The sequence below is a fragment of the Haliotis rubra genome, unplaced genomic scaffold, assembly GCF_003918875.1.
Source record: "Haliotis rubra isolate DU_JTF1 unplaced genomic scaffold, ASM391887v1 Scf268, whole genome shotgun sequence".
Taxonomy (NCBI): Eukaryota; Metazoa; Mollusca; class Gastropoda; order Lepetellida; family Haliotidae; genus Haliotis; species Haliotis rubra.
Window position 1 is genome coordinate 302,292 of NW_025766758.1, and position 18,300 is coordinate 320,591.

At 40.0% G+C, this 18,300-nt stretch overlaps 1 protein-coding gene across 1 annotated transcript; it reads left to right on the forward strand.

The window, feature by feature from the left end:
- The first annotated feature begins 446 nt into the window (after positions 1-446).
- On the forward strand, positions 447-16,607 carry LOC124280465 (glycoprotein 3-alpha-L-fucosyltransferase A-like). The gene is made up of 2 exons (XM_046716401.1): positions 447-681; positions 15,214-16,607. Exon 2 carries the CDS (start codon positions 15,483-15,485, stop codon positions 16,419-16,421), a length of 939 nt encoding a protein of 312 aa, XP_046572357.1. The 5' UTR covers positions 447-681; positions 15,214-15,482; the 3' UTR covers positions 16,422-16,607.
- The last annotated feature ends 1,693 nt before the right edge of the window (positions 16,608-18,300 follow it).

Here is an 18,300-nt window from a genome sequence, read left to right on the forward strand (position 1 = left end):
CATTCACCGTACACCATACAATTCGGTGTAGAGGGTCCTACATTTAAAAATTTCTTACAGGCCATCAGATGTATTTTTTCTATGCATTCATATCTCTGGAATCCCCAAATCTCGGATCCATACAAAAGAATAGGCTGAATTTGACAATCAAATAGTTTAAAATAAGCAAGGTCAGTAGGCAAGGGTTCTTCAGTTGTACAAAAATGTTCCTTTGTACACGTATAGCCTTTTACCATACCATGGCGGTTATGTGTGAAGCACATTTGTGGTTTCGAAACAACTGTACATACAAACAGAAACAGGAACGTAATAATCGCAAAATTTAATGTGTTACATATCAGACACGAACGCACGCACGCGCACACGCAAACATACACTACATGTTCGATGAGTCGGCCCGGCTCTTCCACACCCGACAAATTGCTTAGTGTGCGCGGGGCTCAACGATCCAGCCCCGCGAGAAGAAAGAGCATTGGAATGGGGCGGGCTGGACGCGATAGCCGAAGAGCATGATGCGCGTCGACAGCATTTAGTAACACCGATCGCGTCTCAACAACAGGTGATGGCGAAGTGCAGCCCAAACAGTTATGGATGTCTTGACACACTCATGAAACGGATCAGGACACTTATCAAGGGCACTCTGTTGGACAACATGGCGAAAGCATTTCTTGTGTTAACCCGGTAAGGAATTTTCTGGGATGTTATTCTTTGTTAATGTACAATGTATACCTCAGTACGCTCACAATTTATATTCCAGTACCCTGATACTTTATACCGCAGTAACATCTCAGGTTATACTTCAGTGTCGTCAGATTATACCTCAGTGCCATCTCAATTTATCCCATTTAAACTTGGACGTTACCAGGTGAAACTAGATCAAGCGACAAGGCCCAGCTTCCTCTAATTGTTGCCGTGGTAACTACCACCATGACATTTACACGTGGTGGAACTGGGCATAGATATCACAGCAATACGTGGGAAAGAAATAATCCTGTCTGAAATCCTGTCCTGTAGCGGTTCACTGAACTCACCGTGATGTACGCATCACACAGTTATACCAGTGACTTTTGTGAACGTTTAGTAAAATCGGGATATGTAAGGAATGGCGCGCGGTAACTTGAGTGCAGGGGGTGGGGGTGTCACGCTGCTTGTGTGTCGGTGTCGGTTCCACAAGACTGGGTTAATTAGGAACCGCTTCCGACCACAACAGCTGTGGTTATGTTAGCGCCTAGACTTGCGTAGTGTCTTCTCACTTAGCCAGATTCTGTCAAAACAGGTCTCTCACATAGCCATATAGACTAACAACTAGTCTCTGAAATGAACATATTTTATTTTAAAAAAGTTCATAGTGAAAAAAAAGACTAAACAAATCTGCAGAGGGATGATTTCTTGGAATTTCACAACATGTACACAGGTTCTTATCACCCATTACTGCTTTAATTGTGTGTGACAGGAGTATTTACTGCCCGCACCGCCTCCCCGTCCTACTGCCAGTGGTGTGGGCCGATTTGGGGTAATGAGTATCAAGTGTCGCCAAATCTATTTTGAGAGCAAGCAGGGATACTAGCTAAGGGTAGCATCTCTTGATATTCCTGTGGCTGGACAACTGGATCTCACCAGAGACCATATAATAGGTTATTTATTATTTATTTAATCTATTATATGGTCTCTGATCTCACCAAAAAAAATTCCAAAGTTATTTATACTTTCCAAAATCCAAAGGTTGTGTCTGCACTATATGTGGAAGTTTAATTGATGTCGCATATATATAATGTAACAAGGAGAAAAAGTCATCAATATCCCCCGCAATGGCAAAATACTCTTCATGTATATGTCAGTTAGTTACGACTATGTCAAATGTTTTGCAGGGGTTCAGCTGAGGAAATCTAGACTTGCCACTTTTTCTAGACTTGCGTGGGCTTTCTTGGATATATTTGCTTCAGGGTCTGTACGACAGACTAATAGCCATAGTGCAGTGCAGACCTTTTTGGTTAGACTCTGGCTAAGTGAGAGTGAACCTTATACACCAATGGGCTTAGCGTTCAGTACAGCCTTGGAGCAAGGCTATTTCAGCGCCCTACACTCACGCCTGTCTACACTAACGCTTAGTTACTGAATATATATAATTTTGATAGTAACAAATAAACCCATTTGAATTGAAAAGGAGCCCTAGTGATTTGGGAGATTCTGCACCTGGGGAAATCTAGACTTGCTTCATTCAGGGCTTTAGCATTGAAGGGAGGGCTAGGCAGTAGGGAAAATAATGTGGTTCAGGGACTGTGAGACAGACTAACACCCATCTGGCACCAGTGATCTCAGGAAATACAGGAGTTGTAATAGTTCAAAGCGGGTAAACTAGGTCCTTAATTCGCTACTGAAAGGAAGGAAGTCATTTGTATAATTTTGACGACTAGTCTATTATTACACAAAGAATTGGAACTCATTTTCTTGACGATAACGGGTCACGTGTGTTATTAAAGGAGAATATTAGACAACTGCAATAATTTGCTGGGTGAAAGATAAAGTCATCAGAAACATGTACCCCAATTTTTATTTAAAAACTATGGTTTATTATGTTTTAATCGCGAAAACAGTTTCTGCTATCTTAGCTCCGACCATTATGCATATACCTTTTCCTTCGTGGTCGACTAATGTTTAGTCTCTGAAAAAAAAAATATTTTGAGAAAAACAAACCACATTTGAATTGAAAAAGAACCCTGGTGAGATTTTATTTTCCGGGGCATGAAAGATAGGCTAATATTTGACATCAAGAACATCGATCTACGCAATGGTGATAAGATGACATGTGTCAACCAAGTCAACGAACCTCTTACGACAGATATTAGTCATTCATACAGACCCTGAAAAAATATACCCAAGAAAGCCCAGGCAAGTTAAGAATATATAGACAGACAGACAGATTATTTATTTGAGTCTCATCTCACTTGTAAAATACAGGGCATATATAAGCTATAATACAGAATAAAAGTGAGCCACCCGTTTAGGGTTATGAGTGACTATTGTAGACTTTAAGAACAAACATAAATATACACCATGAGTGTGTGAGTGAGTTAAAATTTAAAGTCACATTTGCATTATTTCAGCCATATCGTGGCTAAAACTAGCTTTTAAGTTCATTATAAATACATGTAAATGGCTAAACGCCTGTCAAGAAAGGACAGTAAAACCAACTAGAAAATCACAGACACAAAAAATAAAACTAGTATCTATCTCTAAAACTGGACTAAAACGACAGGCATTAGTCTTTCATACAGACCCTGAAGCAAATGTACCCAAGAAAGACCAGGCAAGTTAAGAATGTATATAGTCTAGGTTACCACAGTTTCTGGGTTGGTACTAGCCTTGCTCCAAGCTGCTACTGAATGCTAAGTTCATTATGCATAGTAATTCTATCCTTTAATTCTATCATTGCTGCAAAGAGACATATTCACTTATGCAGTATTAAAAATATGCTTCCAAATCTAACTTTCTATATAAAAACTCTAAAAGAAATATTCTTTATGGAAAAACATATATCAGCAAAAAATAATAAAATAAATAATTTCCATCATAAATGGAGCCTTCTCTCCCCAGTACTTAGATGACTCAAACTGTATTGACTTGTACCTGACATTATCTGTACATTATCTATTCAATGAATTATACATGTTTATAAATATATTAATACAAAAATATGTCACCTATACATCTGTACATTATCTATTTAATGAATTATGCATGTTTATAAATATATTAATACAGAAATATATCACCTGTACATCATGTAGCCATATTACTTTAAGCCGTATACGTATCACGGCTTGGTATATCTGCAATATTGTAATCTTGGGAACCAATAAAAAAAATATAAAAATAAAAATAAAAAGGCAAGGCTAGATAAGTGGATAGTACAGATAGAGGGACATTTATGTTTTTAGAAATTTATCATTTTATCTATTAATCATTACCTTAGAGACGTGTGCAAGTTTAGGTCTGTACCAATCTGCTGAGTTCACAAGCGAGCACAGTAAAGTAATAGTCTGTCTCACAGTCCCTGAACCACATTATTTTCCCTACTGCCTTGTCGTCCCAGCAATGCTAAAGCCGTAAATGAAGCAAGTCTAAATTTCTCCAGGCTCTCAATCTCGGGTATATCTGGGGCTCCTTTTCAATTTAAATGGGTTTATTTGGTACAATCATAATTATATATTCAGATAACAAGCGTTAGTCTGAGCTTGTTATTATCAGTTGATCTCCAGCTGTCACTAGTGTTTCATATTAACTCATGCTTCTGCCTGTCCTCTGACTCTAGACTAGTCTCTCGTACAGACCCTGAAGCAAATATATCCAAGAAAGCCCATGCAAGTCTAGAAAATGTGGCAAGTCTAGATTTCCTCAGCTTCTGAAAATGAAGAAAGTCTGAGGGCTCCTTTTTTATTATATATATATTTTTTTACTATGAACGTTTTTTTCAGTAAAATATGTACATTTCAGAGACTAGTTGTTAGTCTAACGCTAGACTTGCACAAGTCTCTAAGGTAGAAGTTAATAGTTTAAATGATAATTTCTAAAAAAATAATAAATAACAGACTGGGGTCACAGACTGGGGTTGGCTTATCTAAACTTGCCTCTTCGAAGGATTGAGTTACTATACATCCATGGGCTTAGCATTCATTAAGCCTTGGAACAAGGCTACCCTCACTCCATCCAGCCACTATGTGTCATTACACTAGACACCGGAAGACAAACAAAACTGTGTACAGTGGAGCACCGTTGTCTCGATATTCATGGGACCAAGAAAAAATATCGAGTTATCCGATCTTCGAGACAACCTACCGATCATTGGATTCTCAGTATGTTTTGATTCGAAACTATCATCCGTTATCAGTAGTGTTTAGTCGTAACAGTGAGTACTTCCTAATTTATTCCTTCTTATAGTCCGTTTGGCTCAAAGTCCGACCGATGAATTGCAATCTAACTCGAAAACTACTAAACACATAATACTCAATGAAACACTGATCATGATCAAAACATCAGACCAACTTTTTTTTCTTTTTTTTTTGTGTGCAGAAGTTATGTCCTAAAAATGTTTAACAAACTATCATTCAAATTTTGACAAAGTTTGTTACGAGAGAGGTCTGCAAAGAGAGGAACAGCCAGGTGTACGTGGAGCACGTGCCGACAAATTATTGAATCATTTACCTGTGTTGTGCTGTCTCCATCCTTTCTCGCACACATGCGAGACTAACAACTAGTCTCTGAAATGAACATATTTTACAGAAAAAAAGCTCATAGTAAAAAAAAAAAATATAATGAAAAGGAGCCCTGAGACTTTCTTCATTTTCAGAAGCTATGCGCAATCTAGACTTGCCACATTTTCTATACTTGTGTGGGCTTTCTTGGATATATACTACCCATCGAAAGTTTAGACTCACTTAAAGCACTCACTATATGTTATGTATATATGTATGGTTACATCGAAGATGAGTTTCTCCACTAACTTGGGGGAACCAACTGAAAACCTCATGCAGATGAGTTGCAGGAGGATCATGCATCAAATTGCTGTAAATCATGTCAAAATATCGTGCATGTGAACAGCTGCGTTTTGGTGTAAACTTTGTTACGAATTCGTCAATTTTCACTGAGTTTCATCATTTATTGAACTCATGACAATATTCATTTCAACGTTACAAATGTGTTTTACAATACATCAGTTCATGTGTAAACAGTAACATTAATCAGTATGGAAAGTTCTGCAAAATTTATTTTAGAACAGTTGACTTAAGTAAATGGCTAAATTTACACTAGTGAGTCTAAACTTTTGATGGGGAGTATATTTGCTTCAGGGCCTGTATGGCAGACTACTGATTTGTTTAGTCTCCGAAAATGAAGAAAGACTCGGGGCTCCTTTTCATTATATTTTATGATTATTTTTAAAGAACAGTTGTTTCTGTAAAGTATGTTCATGTCAGAGACTAGATGTTAGTCTAGACAGTCAGTAGACCAACACGTCCTCTGTGTGCCACTCAAATAGAGGGTGACCTGACCCGATAGTGTTGCTGATACTTATACACCCTACACAGATATTCTGACGGGATACATTCTGTTATCTGATAGAACGAATACCGGGGGAGCCATAGACTTAGGCAAGTTCTTCCCAAATCAAAGAAATTATATTTGAAATCGTATTATTATGCTTATTCACCAAGCGGCCATTTTACTGCACAGATACACACGGAAATTACCATATCTATGTAATTACTTCCTAATACAGGGTGTGTGTGTGTGTGGGTTGGGTGGGGGGGGGGGGGTTGTAACCTACCCAAAACCCGTATTCGATTCCCCACATGGGTACAATGTGTGAAGCCCATTCCTGGTGTCCCCCGCCGTGATATTGCTCGACTGTTGATAATAGCGTCGTAAAACTCAATTCACTTACTCACTCCTAAAACGGCTTTTATTCACATATCAGGAATAACCTGATCACATCCCGTGAAAACATCAAAGCCACATGGTGAGAGTATATCTGTTATCTGAAAGCTCATCTAAAATTAAACTGCAGCTGTCGGATAATTATGGAGTGAAACGGACATATGCGAATTAATTTAGAAAGAGACAAGTTGTTCCTTGTCCAATGAATAAAATAAATTATCAAATATATCCTCAATTACAACGCGCGAATGTGTGCGTGTGTATCAGTTAGGGGTCGGGGTGGTGAGCGATTGGGGTCTTATTGTTCAAGTTATACTCTGAATTCAGTTATAAAGGGTCGCTCTGTACCCATTCCTGAAACATGTACAGCTTCGCTATAACATAAGGGGCTTCTTTACACAAATGTCCCAGTGGAAGTGAAAACTGGATAGCACAGTTAGGAACCTCGCATTTTTCGCATCGAAATGCTTTAATACTGAAATGTCATTGTCTTATACCTAAACCAGTTAAGTATCTAGTGAGGTAATAAAGTAGATTCTGAATATATATAATTTTTATGGAAACAAATAATTCCTTTTAAATTGAAAAGAAATAAGACGTTAGATTAGTAAACCTTAGGAAATCGTGCTTCATTTAGTGATTTAACACTGAAGACAGTGCTGGGCGGAAGGGGGAAAAATCTTTAGTCTTTATTCATGTGGATGTAGGTCATCGGCCCATGGTACAACGTTATACATTGGCAGCCTTCAAACTGTAGCGACGACGATTGTTAGCATAGAAGATAAACATGGCAAGAGTTCTTAACACAAGAGGAGTAGCATTACTCATCAGTCGATTAAATTTACACAAGGTTGGATGGTTGAAAACATCGACAGGGATAAAACGTATACGTAGATCATCATAGGCAGTACAAATCAGTAAAAAGTGATATTCATTTTCTACATAGTTACAGGAACACATTTCACACAATCTTGAGTTTTTTGGGGTTTTTATATATCTACCAGTTTCTATATTCAGTTGGTGTGAACTACACCTGAACCTCGCTAAGGCAATACGAAATTTCTTGGTAGTAATGCAATGGAGATATGGCTCAACACCAAAAATAAAATTAAATTGAGAATATAGGTAAGTTTTTGACTGCCATTCCTGTAAATATGTGTTTTGGGCTCTAGATATGAATTCAGAAATAAAAAGGACTGGTTTATATTAGGAATAAATTGATTTTCCCATACGTATCCAAAACCCATTGTATACAATAGGTTTTTTAATTTTGATGTCCAGTTAATTTTACCATTTGAAGCATCTAACAGTAATACATTGTAACATCTCTTAGGGAAACGTATAGAAGGCATATTTAACAGTTTGTACCAATACATAATACAGCGTTTGTACGCAAAAATATACATAGGGTATCTCCCGAATTCGCCACGTACAGGGGTACATAGTTTAACACAGACAAAGTATTTACAAGCTAGGGTATGCACTGTTTCAATGGATGAATTACAATCACAGTCTAGACCCCATACTTCGGCACCATAAAGCAAAATAGGCATTACTTTAGTGTCAAAAATTCTAAAGAAGACATCACATTTCATGTGCTCGAATTTTGATAACCTTTTCAAAATACCGAACAAAGCCTTTTTGGATTTTAAAATAGAGCTAATGTGATAGAAAAATGTGGTTCAGGGACTGTTAGTCAGGCCACCAATAAGAGTCGCTCAATAAACACTTCAAAAGTCATATGGATTCCCAAGCGACAAATGACAATGATTAGCGTTTTACCTTTGCCGCCTGGGTTGTAATCGTGACGAACTATTTACAACGAAACGAGAGGTCCGAGGTCGAAAACGGGATCCTGAGTTCAAATAGACCGTTTTCATGTATATATTCCTCAAGATACGGTGCTCACATTTCTGTTTGTGTATGTATCATTCAGCCATAGGTCTAAAACGTTTTGTGTCAGAAAGGACACACCGCTTTCGAAATGTGGAGTTAAAGCAACTCCATTTCCTCGCTGGACAGTGAAAGAAAAACACGTGGCGCAAGAGTTATGGTAAGTGTTGCCTTGCACATGCATTATGTTGCAAGTATATCAGGTTTTGCCATTTGGTAGAAGGATCTAGAAAGTTACAGATCAGTCTGTAATAGCTTGACACCCTCTATATTTTTTACAATCGCGCGTTAGGCGAGGGCACCCTCCCGAGTGTCGAAAGAAAATGATCGTTTCAACACGAAATATGACATCCTCATCAGCAGACACACCTTTCTTTCTTAGATATAGTGATTTTAGGTCTTCATTCACAGTTTAGGCTTTAATGCATCGGTAATTTTTCAGTTATCGTCGAAAAATCAAACTGTTGTTTTGAAACTGTCCATTGCTTTGAATGTTTACGTTGAAGTAACTGTCCATGCAGTGACGTTGATTTTAGAGCATTAACTGTTGAAATCCCACAGTTTTTGATACTCTTTTCCACAGACTTGGCAGTGGAAACGGTAGTTGTTGTGAAGGATCCCTTAAACATGCAGTCTGAGGCCAAATGAAGACTTGTAGAACTTCCCGCATATGTGGCAGCGGTCAAACCGAAACATGAGTCTCATGAACCATTTCAGACAATGACCTACGTTTCAGCCGATCTGAATTTTCTCGTGTGAAAGTGAAAAGAGACACTACAGACAACTGTGGTTACACTAAATTCTAATTCCTTGTTTAATAAGAAATTGGTATTTACAAATGAACTTGAATAAAATCGTATTTCTATATTTTATGACTAGGTTTAGGCAGCATGACGTTAACTAAGACTGCCCCTGTTTCATGAGGTCGTAAAAAATGTTTCACAATGCATCTGGCTCACTGGTTACACCTGTTATGTGTTTTTTGCGCCTATTCGGTGTATTTCTGTAGCGCATAATGTGATCGATATAATATCAATTCCGTACAAGACCGCCAAACTTTTCTCGAAGCCGAACCTCATTTTGAGATTTCCACGATTTCCAGATTTCCGTTTGTCAGAGCACGTTGTGCGACAGAGTACGGATTAGAAGGAGAGTAATGTCCAGTATACAAGTGATTAGATGTATCAAAACATACTGATTAATATTTATATATCCAGTTGAATGAGTTGGTCTCAAAATTCTGAACTGGTAATTGTACCACGTTGCGCAATAGGACGGACCCCAGTCAGCAGGAAACGAGACTATTATGAAATCAATGTTTTGATATCCCTTGGTTTTCAGACGTTTAGTGATGTGCTTTACCCGAATGTGCAATACTAGTATCTGAATGATAGTATGAACAATGTACATACTTTGGAATAACCTGGTCTTGGTTGTTCCTGGGGTAGATGTATATTTGTATATTTTTTTAATACACTTCTGATCGTACATGATTTTGTAAAATGTTTGAATCCTATGGCCCATATGAGCCCAATGAACGCTCCGCCATGATGCCACTGGTTGGGAAGCAAAAATCAGCCGATCATATTACTTTGTATTTTCACGACATCTACCGAAGTACTTCATCTATATCTATCATCAATGAACGTATATTACTGTCACGATTTTGAATAAATTTACTTTCGGTTGTATGCTGGCAAGTAAAGCTGAAGTGAAACGAATGCATGTTTTTTTAAAGCAAATTAATATGTGTTTTTACAGGTTTGCATCCAATAAATCCCAAACAGGGTACAAACTGCAATGAGGGTGTACAATCGTACTTGAAGATAAAAATCGTAATAAATACGCCAGGTAGGCAGTAACAAAACATTCTTCTTCACAACAAATATCTCTAGAATAACGTTTGATCACCTGACGGTTAAAACTATAATCTGTCAACTCCTGGACAGTAAAATCACAACGCAATGGACAGTTTGTTTGTTAAACGTGAACAACTCCATATAAAATGTACATATTGATTTTTCGACCATAATTGAAAAAATACTGACGCATTAAAGCCTAAGCTGCGAATGAAGACCTAAAATCACTATATCTAAGAACTGACAGCCAAAAACAATGTGTGTCTGCTGATGAGGATGTTATTTTTCGTGTTGAAACGATCATTTTCCGCGATCTTGTTTTGATACTCAGGAGGGTGCCCTCGCTTAACACGCAATTGTAATAAATATAGAGGGTGTCAAGCAATTACAGAAAGATCTGTAACTTTCTAGATCCTTCTGCCAAATGGCAAAACCTGATATACTTGCAAAATAATGAAAATGCGAGGGAAAACCTTCCTTTACTCTTGTGCCACGTGTCCTTGTTTCACTGTCCAGCGAGGAAATGGAGGTTGCTTTTGGGGCAACTCCACATTTCGTGTGGACAGCGCTTCCACCCTGTGAATCCAGCCCCTAAGACAGATATGCGTGACATTAATTAATGCACCTTGGCCCCTCGCCGCGAAAACTGCTTCGCCGAAGGACAAACCACCACCAAAAAAACGCTTGGTTTAGCTTGTGGATGATCTGCAATGTTTATTCCAGCATTTCCTAAAGGTGAGCCCATGGCCCACCAGCCCCCAGTTATGTGGGTCATTTAGAAAATAATGTGGGTCATGTCAAATTGCTGTGACCAGCCATACGCTACTTGTTACTAGTATGAGTTCACTTCTTTTATTAAACTTTCAATCCAGGTAAGGTCAAGAAGAAAACCATTTTCAGCACATTAATAAAACAGTTAACATCAAAACGTATTTGAAACATACGACTAAATAAACTATAAATGAACCCAATCTTTATGTTCATTTACAACTCAACTGAACATTCCAATACTGATTGAACAGTTTTCTGAGTCAAGCTAACACTAAGTCTGAGTTTTCAACCTGACACTTTGAACTGAAAACACCTGGACACTTCAACAATGAACAGTGATCCTTATGATGATGATGAGTATGACAGTGACATATACATTTATGTTCTCGGGCTGTGTTTTGAGTTAATGGCATGTTTTACAGTTATTGTTGTTCATGAATGTTTAAGCTTCCGAAAGTCAATAACACGAGGATAATGTTGGTTCGAAATTCTCAACCTGAACTTATCCATACCTCGTAAACACATTGTTTATCTTGTGGATAATACACATCTTACGATCTGTGTTCATTGTTCATTCGCAGAAAATATACAAGATGTTCAGACTGATATAGGCGTTTTACAGCCGTTGTGTACCCTATGGCAACAAAAGTGTGAAGCTGTAACATGCACACCGATTGGTTCACCTAACGAAACCGACCTATCGAAACCAATTTTACGAAGCGCCTTGGTTTTTCTCAATACACCGATTTGCAGGTTTCTCACAATCATTCTAAACACGGATTGAAAGTCATTGGCTGAGTTCAGAGTACTCAAAACCCGTTGAGGCGAGAATAGGTGTAGTGTTCGTCCTGCGTGTTGTTTTTCAAAGACGTACTAAAGTTTTGCTTGAGTTGCCATGCTTGCCAAGCATGATGCGCCGTTCAGATTTACATGCATGGATGCGCCGACACGACCCGCCCGAACCTGTACAGTGTGTCATTAGCCTTGCTCCAAGGCTGTACTGAATGTAGACTAACGTTTAGGCTCTGAATATATATAATTTTGATAGAAACAAACAAGCCCATTAAATTGAAAAGGAGCCCCAGTGAGAACCTGAGGAAATCTAGACTTGCTTTATTAAGGGTTTATCATTGCAGATAGGGCTTGGCAGGAGGGAAAATAATGTGGTTCAGGGACTGTGAGACAGACTATACTGAATGCTGAGCCCATGGATGTATAGTAATTCAATCCTCGTGAGAGGCAAGTCTAGATAAGCGGACAGTATGCCAGTCTGTTAGAGGAATATTTTTATTTCTTTGAAATTATCATTTAAACTGTTAATTATTACCTTAGCAGGGGCGGATACAGCTTTTTGAGAAAGGGGGGGTGCACACTACTGAGAAAAGGAGGGGTGCACATTTCATTTTCACCCTGGTTTCAATGGTCATTTAACAAACTCTTAGCACAAAAAGGGGGGCGCGCACCCCTGCACACCCCACACCCCACACCCCCCCTCTGGATCCGCCTATGCCTTAGGGACTTCTGCAAGTCTAGGTGTGCTATGTGTCCTTTGCCAGATGTTAGAATACCTATCTTTTAGCAGCAGTGAACGTGTTATCCAGTAATTAGTGTGACACCCCCCACACTCCAGACATTTTTGTTGATATGGAACTAGCCACATAAGGTATCAGGTTACTGGAAACAAACACGGTTAAATCCACTGTTGAAAAAGTATCCCGCTCATAGACTGGCCTTGCTGCAAGGCTGCACTGACTGCTGAGCCCATGGTAGTCTGTCTCACAGTCCCTGAACCACATTATTTTCCCTACAGCCTAGCCTACCCTGTAGTGCTAAAGCCCTAAACGAAGCAAGTCTAGATTTCCCCAGGTTCTCTGAATCTCTGGTCTCCCTGGGGCTCTTTTTCAATTTAAATGGGCTTGTTTGTTACTATCAAAATTATATATATTCAGAGACTAAGCCTTAATCCAAGCCCATGGATGTACAGTAACTCTATCCTTCGAAGAGGCAAATCGAAGATAGGCGGACAGTAAGCACCTCAGGCTGTTATGTATTATTTTTTTAAATTATTATTTAAACTACTAATTTTTACCTTAGAGACTGTCTTGTGCAAGCCTAGTTCATAGACCTACAGCATGGGTATTAAACACGTGGTCTAATGGACGGTGCCGAGCACTGGTGTTCAGCATGGTCAAGACATGCAGCATGGGTGAGAAGGCTTTAGATACTAGCATATCACCTGATTCCGATGCAATCTCTACATTTGGCCTTGGAGTACCCTGTTAAATATTAGAGAGCGAATGGCGCAAGGGTGCGGCCTAGAATGAACTCTGTCCAGGATGTGTAACCTCAGGTTAAACAAACACATTAAACCAACAGTCTTCCCCAAATCAGCCACAGTCACATAGCCCTACTCCAAGGCTGTATTGAGTGCTAAGCCCATGGACGTGTAGTAATTCTGGCCTTTAAAGAGGCAAGTTTAGATAAACGGATAGTAAGGACGCCCGTCTGTTAGAGCAATATTTGTATTTTTACAAATCAAAATGTAAACTATTAATTATTACCTAAGAGACTTGTGCAAGTCTAACAGTTACACAGCTCTGTGAAATCTCTGGGAACTCAACTCCATCTGTAGCTCCATAAACGACCCCATCAACACGCCCCTCCCCCCTACTACCGCCCCCACCGCGACCAAGATAGAACAACTGTTTGCCTCGCCAAACCACTCGAACGCACAAACCCACACCAACTGGGTTACGTACAGGTCAGGGTGACCTCGCAGTTTCCATGGTTACAAGGTTCTATGAAAACTAAAAGAATATAATCCTCCTTAAACGTGATGAATTGAATAAAACAGTTTTACGATGTTACATATATATTTACACACACAAAAATCATATCTGTCTTCATGGTTTTCTAAAAAACAACAAACAACATTAGAATCTTAAATATTTGAATGATGGTTGCACGAACCTTACACTTATCTGATATTGACAAAGTGTGTAGATAATGGTACACAATGCACTTAAGGTGAGGTGAAATTGGGTTTTACGTCGTGCTTGAGAATATTTCGCTCATATGACGACGTGCATGCGTGTGTATGTGTATGTGCAGCTGCTTGTACTAGCCCAGATTTAAGCTGGTTTTTTAAGTGCTAGCCCACATCGCAGTGAAACATGAATACCCCACTCAGACACATTATACTGACTCCGAGCCGACCAGTCCTTGTTGTACCCATTAATGCCGATCGCCAGGCAGGGACCAACAAGTACCATATTTTAACGTCTTTTGGTATGACGCGGTCGGGGATCGAACCCGCGACCTTCCGCTCTCCGGGCGGACGCTCTAACCACTACACCACGGAGGCGGTCCAATGCACTTAAAATAATGCCGTTTGTGTAATGTAAAACAGACGCCCATTGCTCTTACTCCCATCTCGTTTGAATCAGTCATGTTCATGATTCGCTGCTTAAGAATTGATAGTTGAGGGAACCTACGATAAGGCGATAGCGTGAGACGATAAAGCGATAACACGAGCCGATAAAGCGATAACACGAGACGATATAAAACACACATTGTTACACAAACACCTGAAACAATCCACCCATGAGCCAGATATGCGGATCACAGAAGCGAGAAAGATGTGTGCGTGCGTGCATGCGTGTGTGTGTGTAGATTTTATATGTTGATGTAGAGCCCAGCACATTCCTAAATTTTAGACATCTGTTCATTGATCCTCTCCCTGTCTGGCGCTCGGCATTAATGGGTACAACAAGGACAGGTCGGCTCGGAGTCAGTTTAATGTGTCTGAGTGGGGTATTCATGCTTCACTGCGGCATGGTATCTCAGTGGGCTAGCACTATAAAACCAGCTTAAGTCTGGGCTAGTACACGCAGCCGCACATACACATACACATACACACGCATGCACGTCGTCATATGAGCCAAATATTCTCAAGCACGACGTTAAACCCAATTTCACCTCACCTCATTGATCCTCGAGGGTCTGAGCACTAGGTCAAACGATGCAATATCTATCGGGGTTAGACTCTCTGTATGGTAAAAAAAAGTATACGTGCATGTACAAAGCACCATTCTTGTCGACCTGATCACACAGAACGTGCGCACGCACGCATGCACAAACACACACAAATTTATTTTTTTTAAATCCACAACCTCCCACCCTGTATGCGTACCACTTCTAAATACAATTCAATTCAAAGACTTTGAAGTGTCAATGTTTTATTATATTTATGTTCCAGATGGCGTCGACTTAGACTGTGTATCTGCGTAGCCATCCTCTCCGTCACCGGCCTCCTAGTGTCCATGAGTTCTAAACCCAAGGACCCCCTGCACAGACAGTGATTGTCCAATCAGAGAATTCGGGGATAGGGGCAAAACCATACTATGGTATTTTGTACCGAGATATGTACTAGACAGCCCCGAACGAGTTCCACTGAGAAGGTGTCCCGAACTGGGTTGCTATGTTACGACGAACAGGCGATATCTCCCGAATGCCCACGCAGTACTCATGTCTGCCCAACATATAATAGGAAACGACCAGCCGGTTCGATACCGCGACCAGGTGTGGGTCTACCATAATAATGAACCGATGTATCTGTTTTATGACAAACTCGTTGATGAGATTCGGCGTCCACAATGGAAGTCAGTATTCAACTGGACAATGGATTTCAGATATGATTCGGATCTACATAGACCTTACGCAAAGTTGAGAACTCGCAAAACTACAGTGAATCGTGATTATTCCTCATTGGTGAAACAGAAAACAAAGCTCGTTGCTTGGGCGGTTAGCAACTGCATAGACATATCTGGACGCCTAGCGTACGCGCGTGAACTTCAGAAATATATTCCAGTGGATATCTACGGCCGCTGTGGCAGTGGTGCATTTTCTAGGTCGACAGCGGAGGAGTGGAACGACTACCTCAACGGCACGTATAAGTTCTATCTTTCTTTTGAGAGTTCCTTCTGCACGGATTACATCAGCGAGAAGTTCTTCAACAACTTCAACCTTGACCTTGTGACGGTTGCCCGAGGGGGAGGTAACTACACCCGTGACGCTCCTCCAGGAACCTACATCAACACAGCTGATTTCAAATCTCCTAAAGAGTTAGCAGACCATATCATGTACCTTCACAACAACCACGAGGAGTACATCGAGATTCTGAAGAGGAAAGAAAAATACCAATATGTAACCGAAGCGTACTATTTCACCACCAAAACTGACATTTTACATCCGTTTTCGGAACGTTATGTAGAACACTACTACGAAGAAGAACCCATGTGTCACTTGTGTTCACGACTCCATAATATGTCTGGTTATTCCAAAACCATTCCAGACATTTTGCCTTGGATCACTATGGGCAAATGTTCTTCCACAGGAGAACTGCATATAACACATTTTGTATATGTACTTAGTTTTCTTTTAACGTTGACCAGTCGCTTTGTCTGATGATTTCTTTTGTGTCATCAATGTATTCATCATCATCATCATCATCATCATCATATGATTGCACTGGTAATTGCAATGTAAAATTTGAAGTCATCCAAAAGCTACTGCTAAAATCTTACAAGGGATTTATACACTTGTCATTGGTGAAGGGCCAGTTTTTATATCGACATAAAGAAATAGTGTTCATTTGTTCATTCATCTCTTCATATGAAGTAAGTTCAATTGACTGCAGCAGTATTTCAGCCATACTGTTGTTCATCTTGCCAACTGTTTGAAACTGTCCCACAAGTCAAAACATTGATTACACAACAGTCTCGTTTCCTGCTGACTGGGTTTCGTGCTATTGCGCAACATAGTACAATAACTAGTCCAGAGTTTTGAGACCAATTCATTCAGCTGGATACCTAAATATTAATCAGTATTAATTGATACATCTAAACACTTGTATATTGCAACACTACGCTCCTTCTAATCCTCACAAACACGTCGTGCAGCGTGCTCTGTCGTACAGCGTGATCTGACGGACGGAAATCTGGAAATCGTGGAAATCTCAAAACAAGGGTCTGCCTCTAGAAAAGTTTGGCGGTCTGGTACGGACTTGATATTATATCAATCACATTGTGCGTTACAAAACTACGCATAAGTGCAAAATATACATAACAGGTGTAACCAGTGAGCCAGATGAATTGTGAATCATTGTACGACCTCATCAAACAGGGGCAGTCTGTGACGCCTAAGTTAAGGTCATGCTGCCTACACCTCGCCATAAAATATAGAAATACGATGTTATTAAAGTTTAAAATTAAAACTAACTTGTAAATACCATTTTCTGATGAAGCAAAGAATTGGGTGTAACCATAGTTGTTTGTGGTGTCTCTTTTCACTTTCACCCGAGAAAATTCGGAACGGCTGAAAAGTAGGTCATTGTCTGAATAGGTTAACGGGACTCATGTTTCGGTTTGTGGTCGCCAACAATAGAAAAGACTTCATCACAGAGGCTCGTCTTAGTGGGAGAGTTCGCTTTTACCCGGGTCACCGTTTACAACTGTATTTCCTTTGCATGTGAGTTAAACGTGAATCTCATTGGACTAGCGCTGTAAACAAAGCAGATATCCGGGTATCTCAGTGGACTAGTGCTGTAAACAAGCAGATATCCGGGTATCTCAGTGGACTAGCGCTGTAAACAAAGCAGATATCCGGGTATCTCATTGGACTAGCACTGTAAACAAGCAGATATCCGGGTATCTCAGTGGACTAACGCTGTAAACAAAGCAGATATCCGGGTATCTCAATGGACTAGCGCTGTAAACAAAGCAGATATCCGGGTATCTCAATGGACTAGCGCTGTAAACAAAGCAGATATCCGGGTATCTCATTGGACTAGCACTGTAAACAAGCAGATATCCGGGTATCTCAGTGGACTAGCGCTATAAACAAAGCAGATATCCGGGTATTTCAGTGGACTAGCACTGTAAACAAAGCAGGCATCCGGGTATCTCAGTGGACTAGCACTGAAAATAATGCAGGCATCCGGGTATCTCATATGGGTACCACTTGTGACCGGGTGTAAAAACCTTGGAGCTAACATTACTTGCAGGCTCTTACAGTGTTGTCACAACCCCTAGTGTGCAGTACACAACCCCTAGTGTGCAGTACACAACCCCTAGTGTGCAGTACACAACCCCTAGTGTGCAGTACACAACCCTAGTGTGCAGTACACAACCCTGTGCACTACAAGAACCCACTCATCCGATGGTAGGTGATCAGATGGTGGACACACAAATACGTGCAGACACCTAGTTGCGGGTATACTAGTAGTAACGTGCAGTATGACAGTATGTCTCGCTTAGAAACAGCGTTAGAGAGACATATAGTTGTC

Bases quoted from the DNA above. Each gene is read 5' to 3' on its own strand.
- LOC124280465 (XM_046716401.1), top strand. From the start codon at position 15,483: ATGTCTGCCCAACATATAATAGGAAACGACCAGCCGGTTCGATACCGC.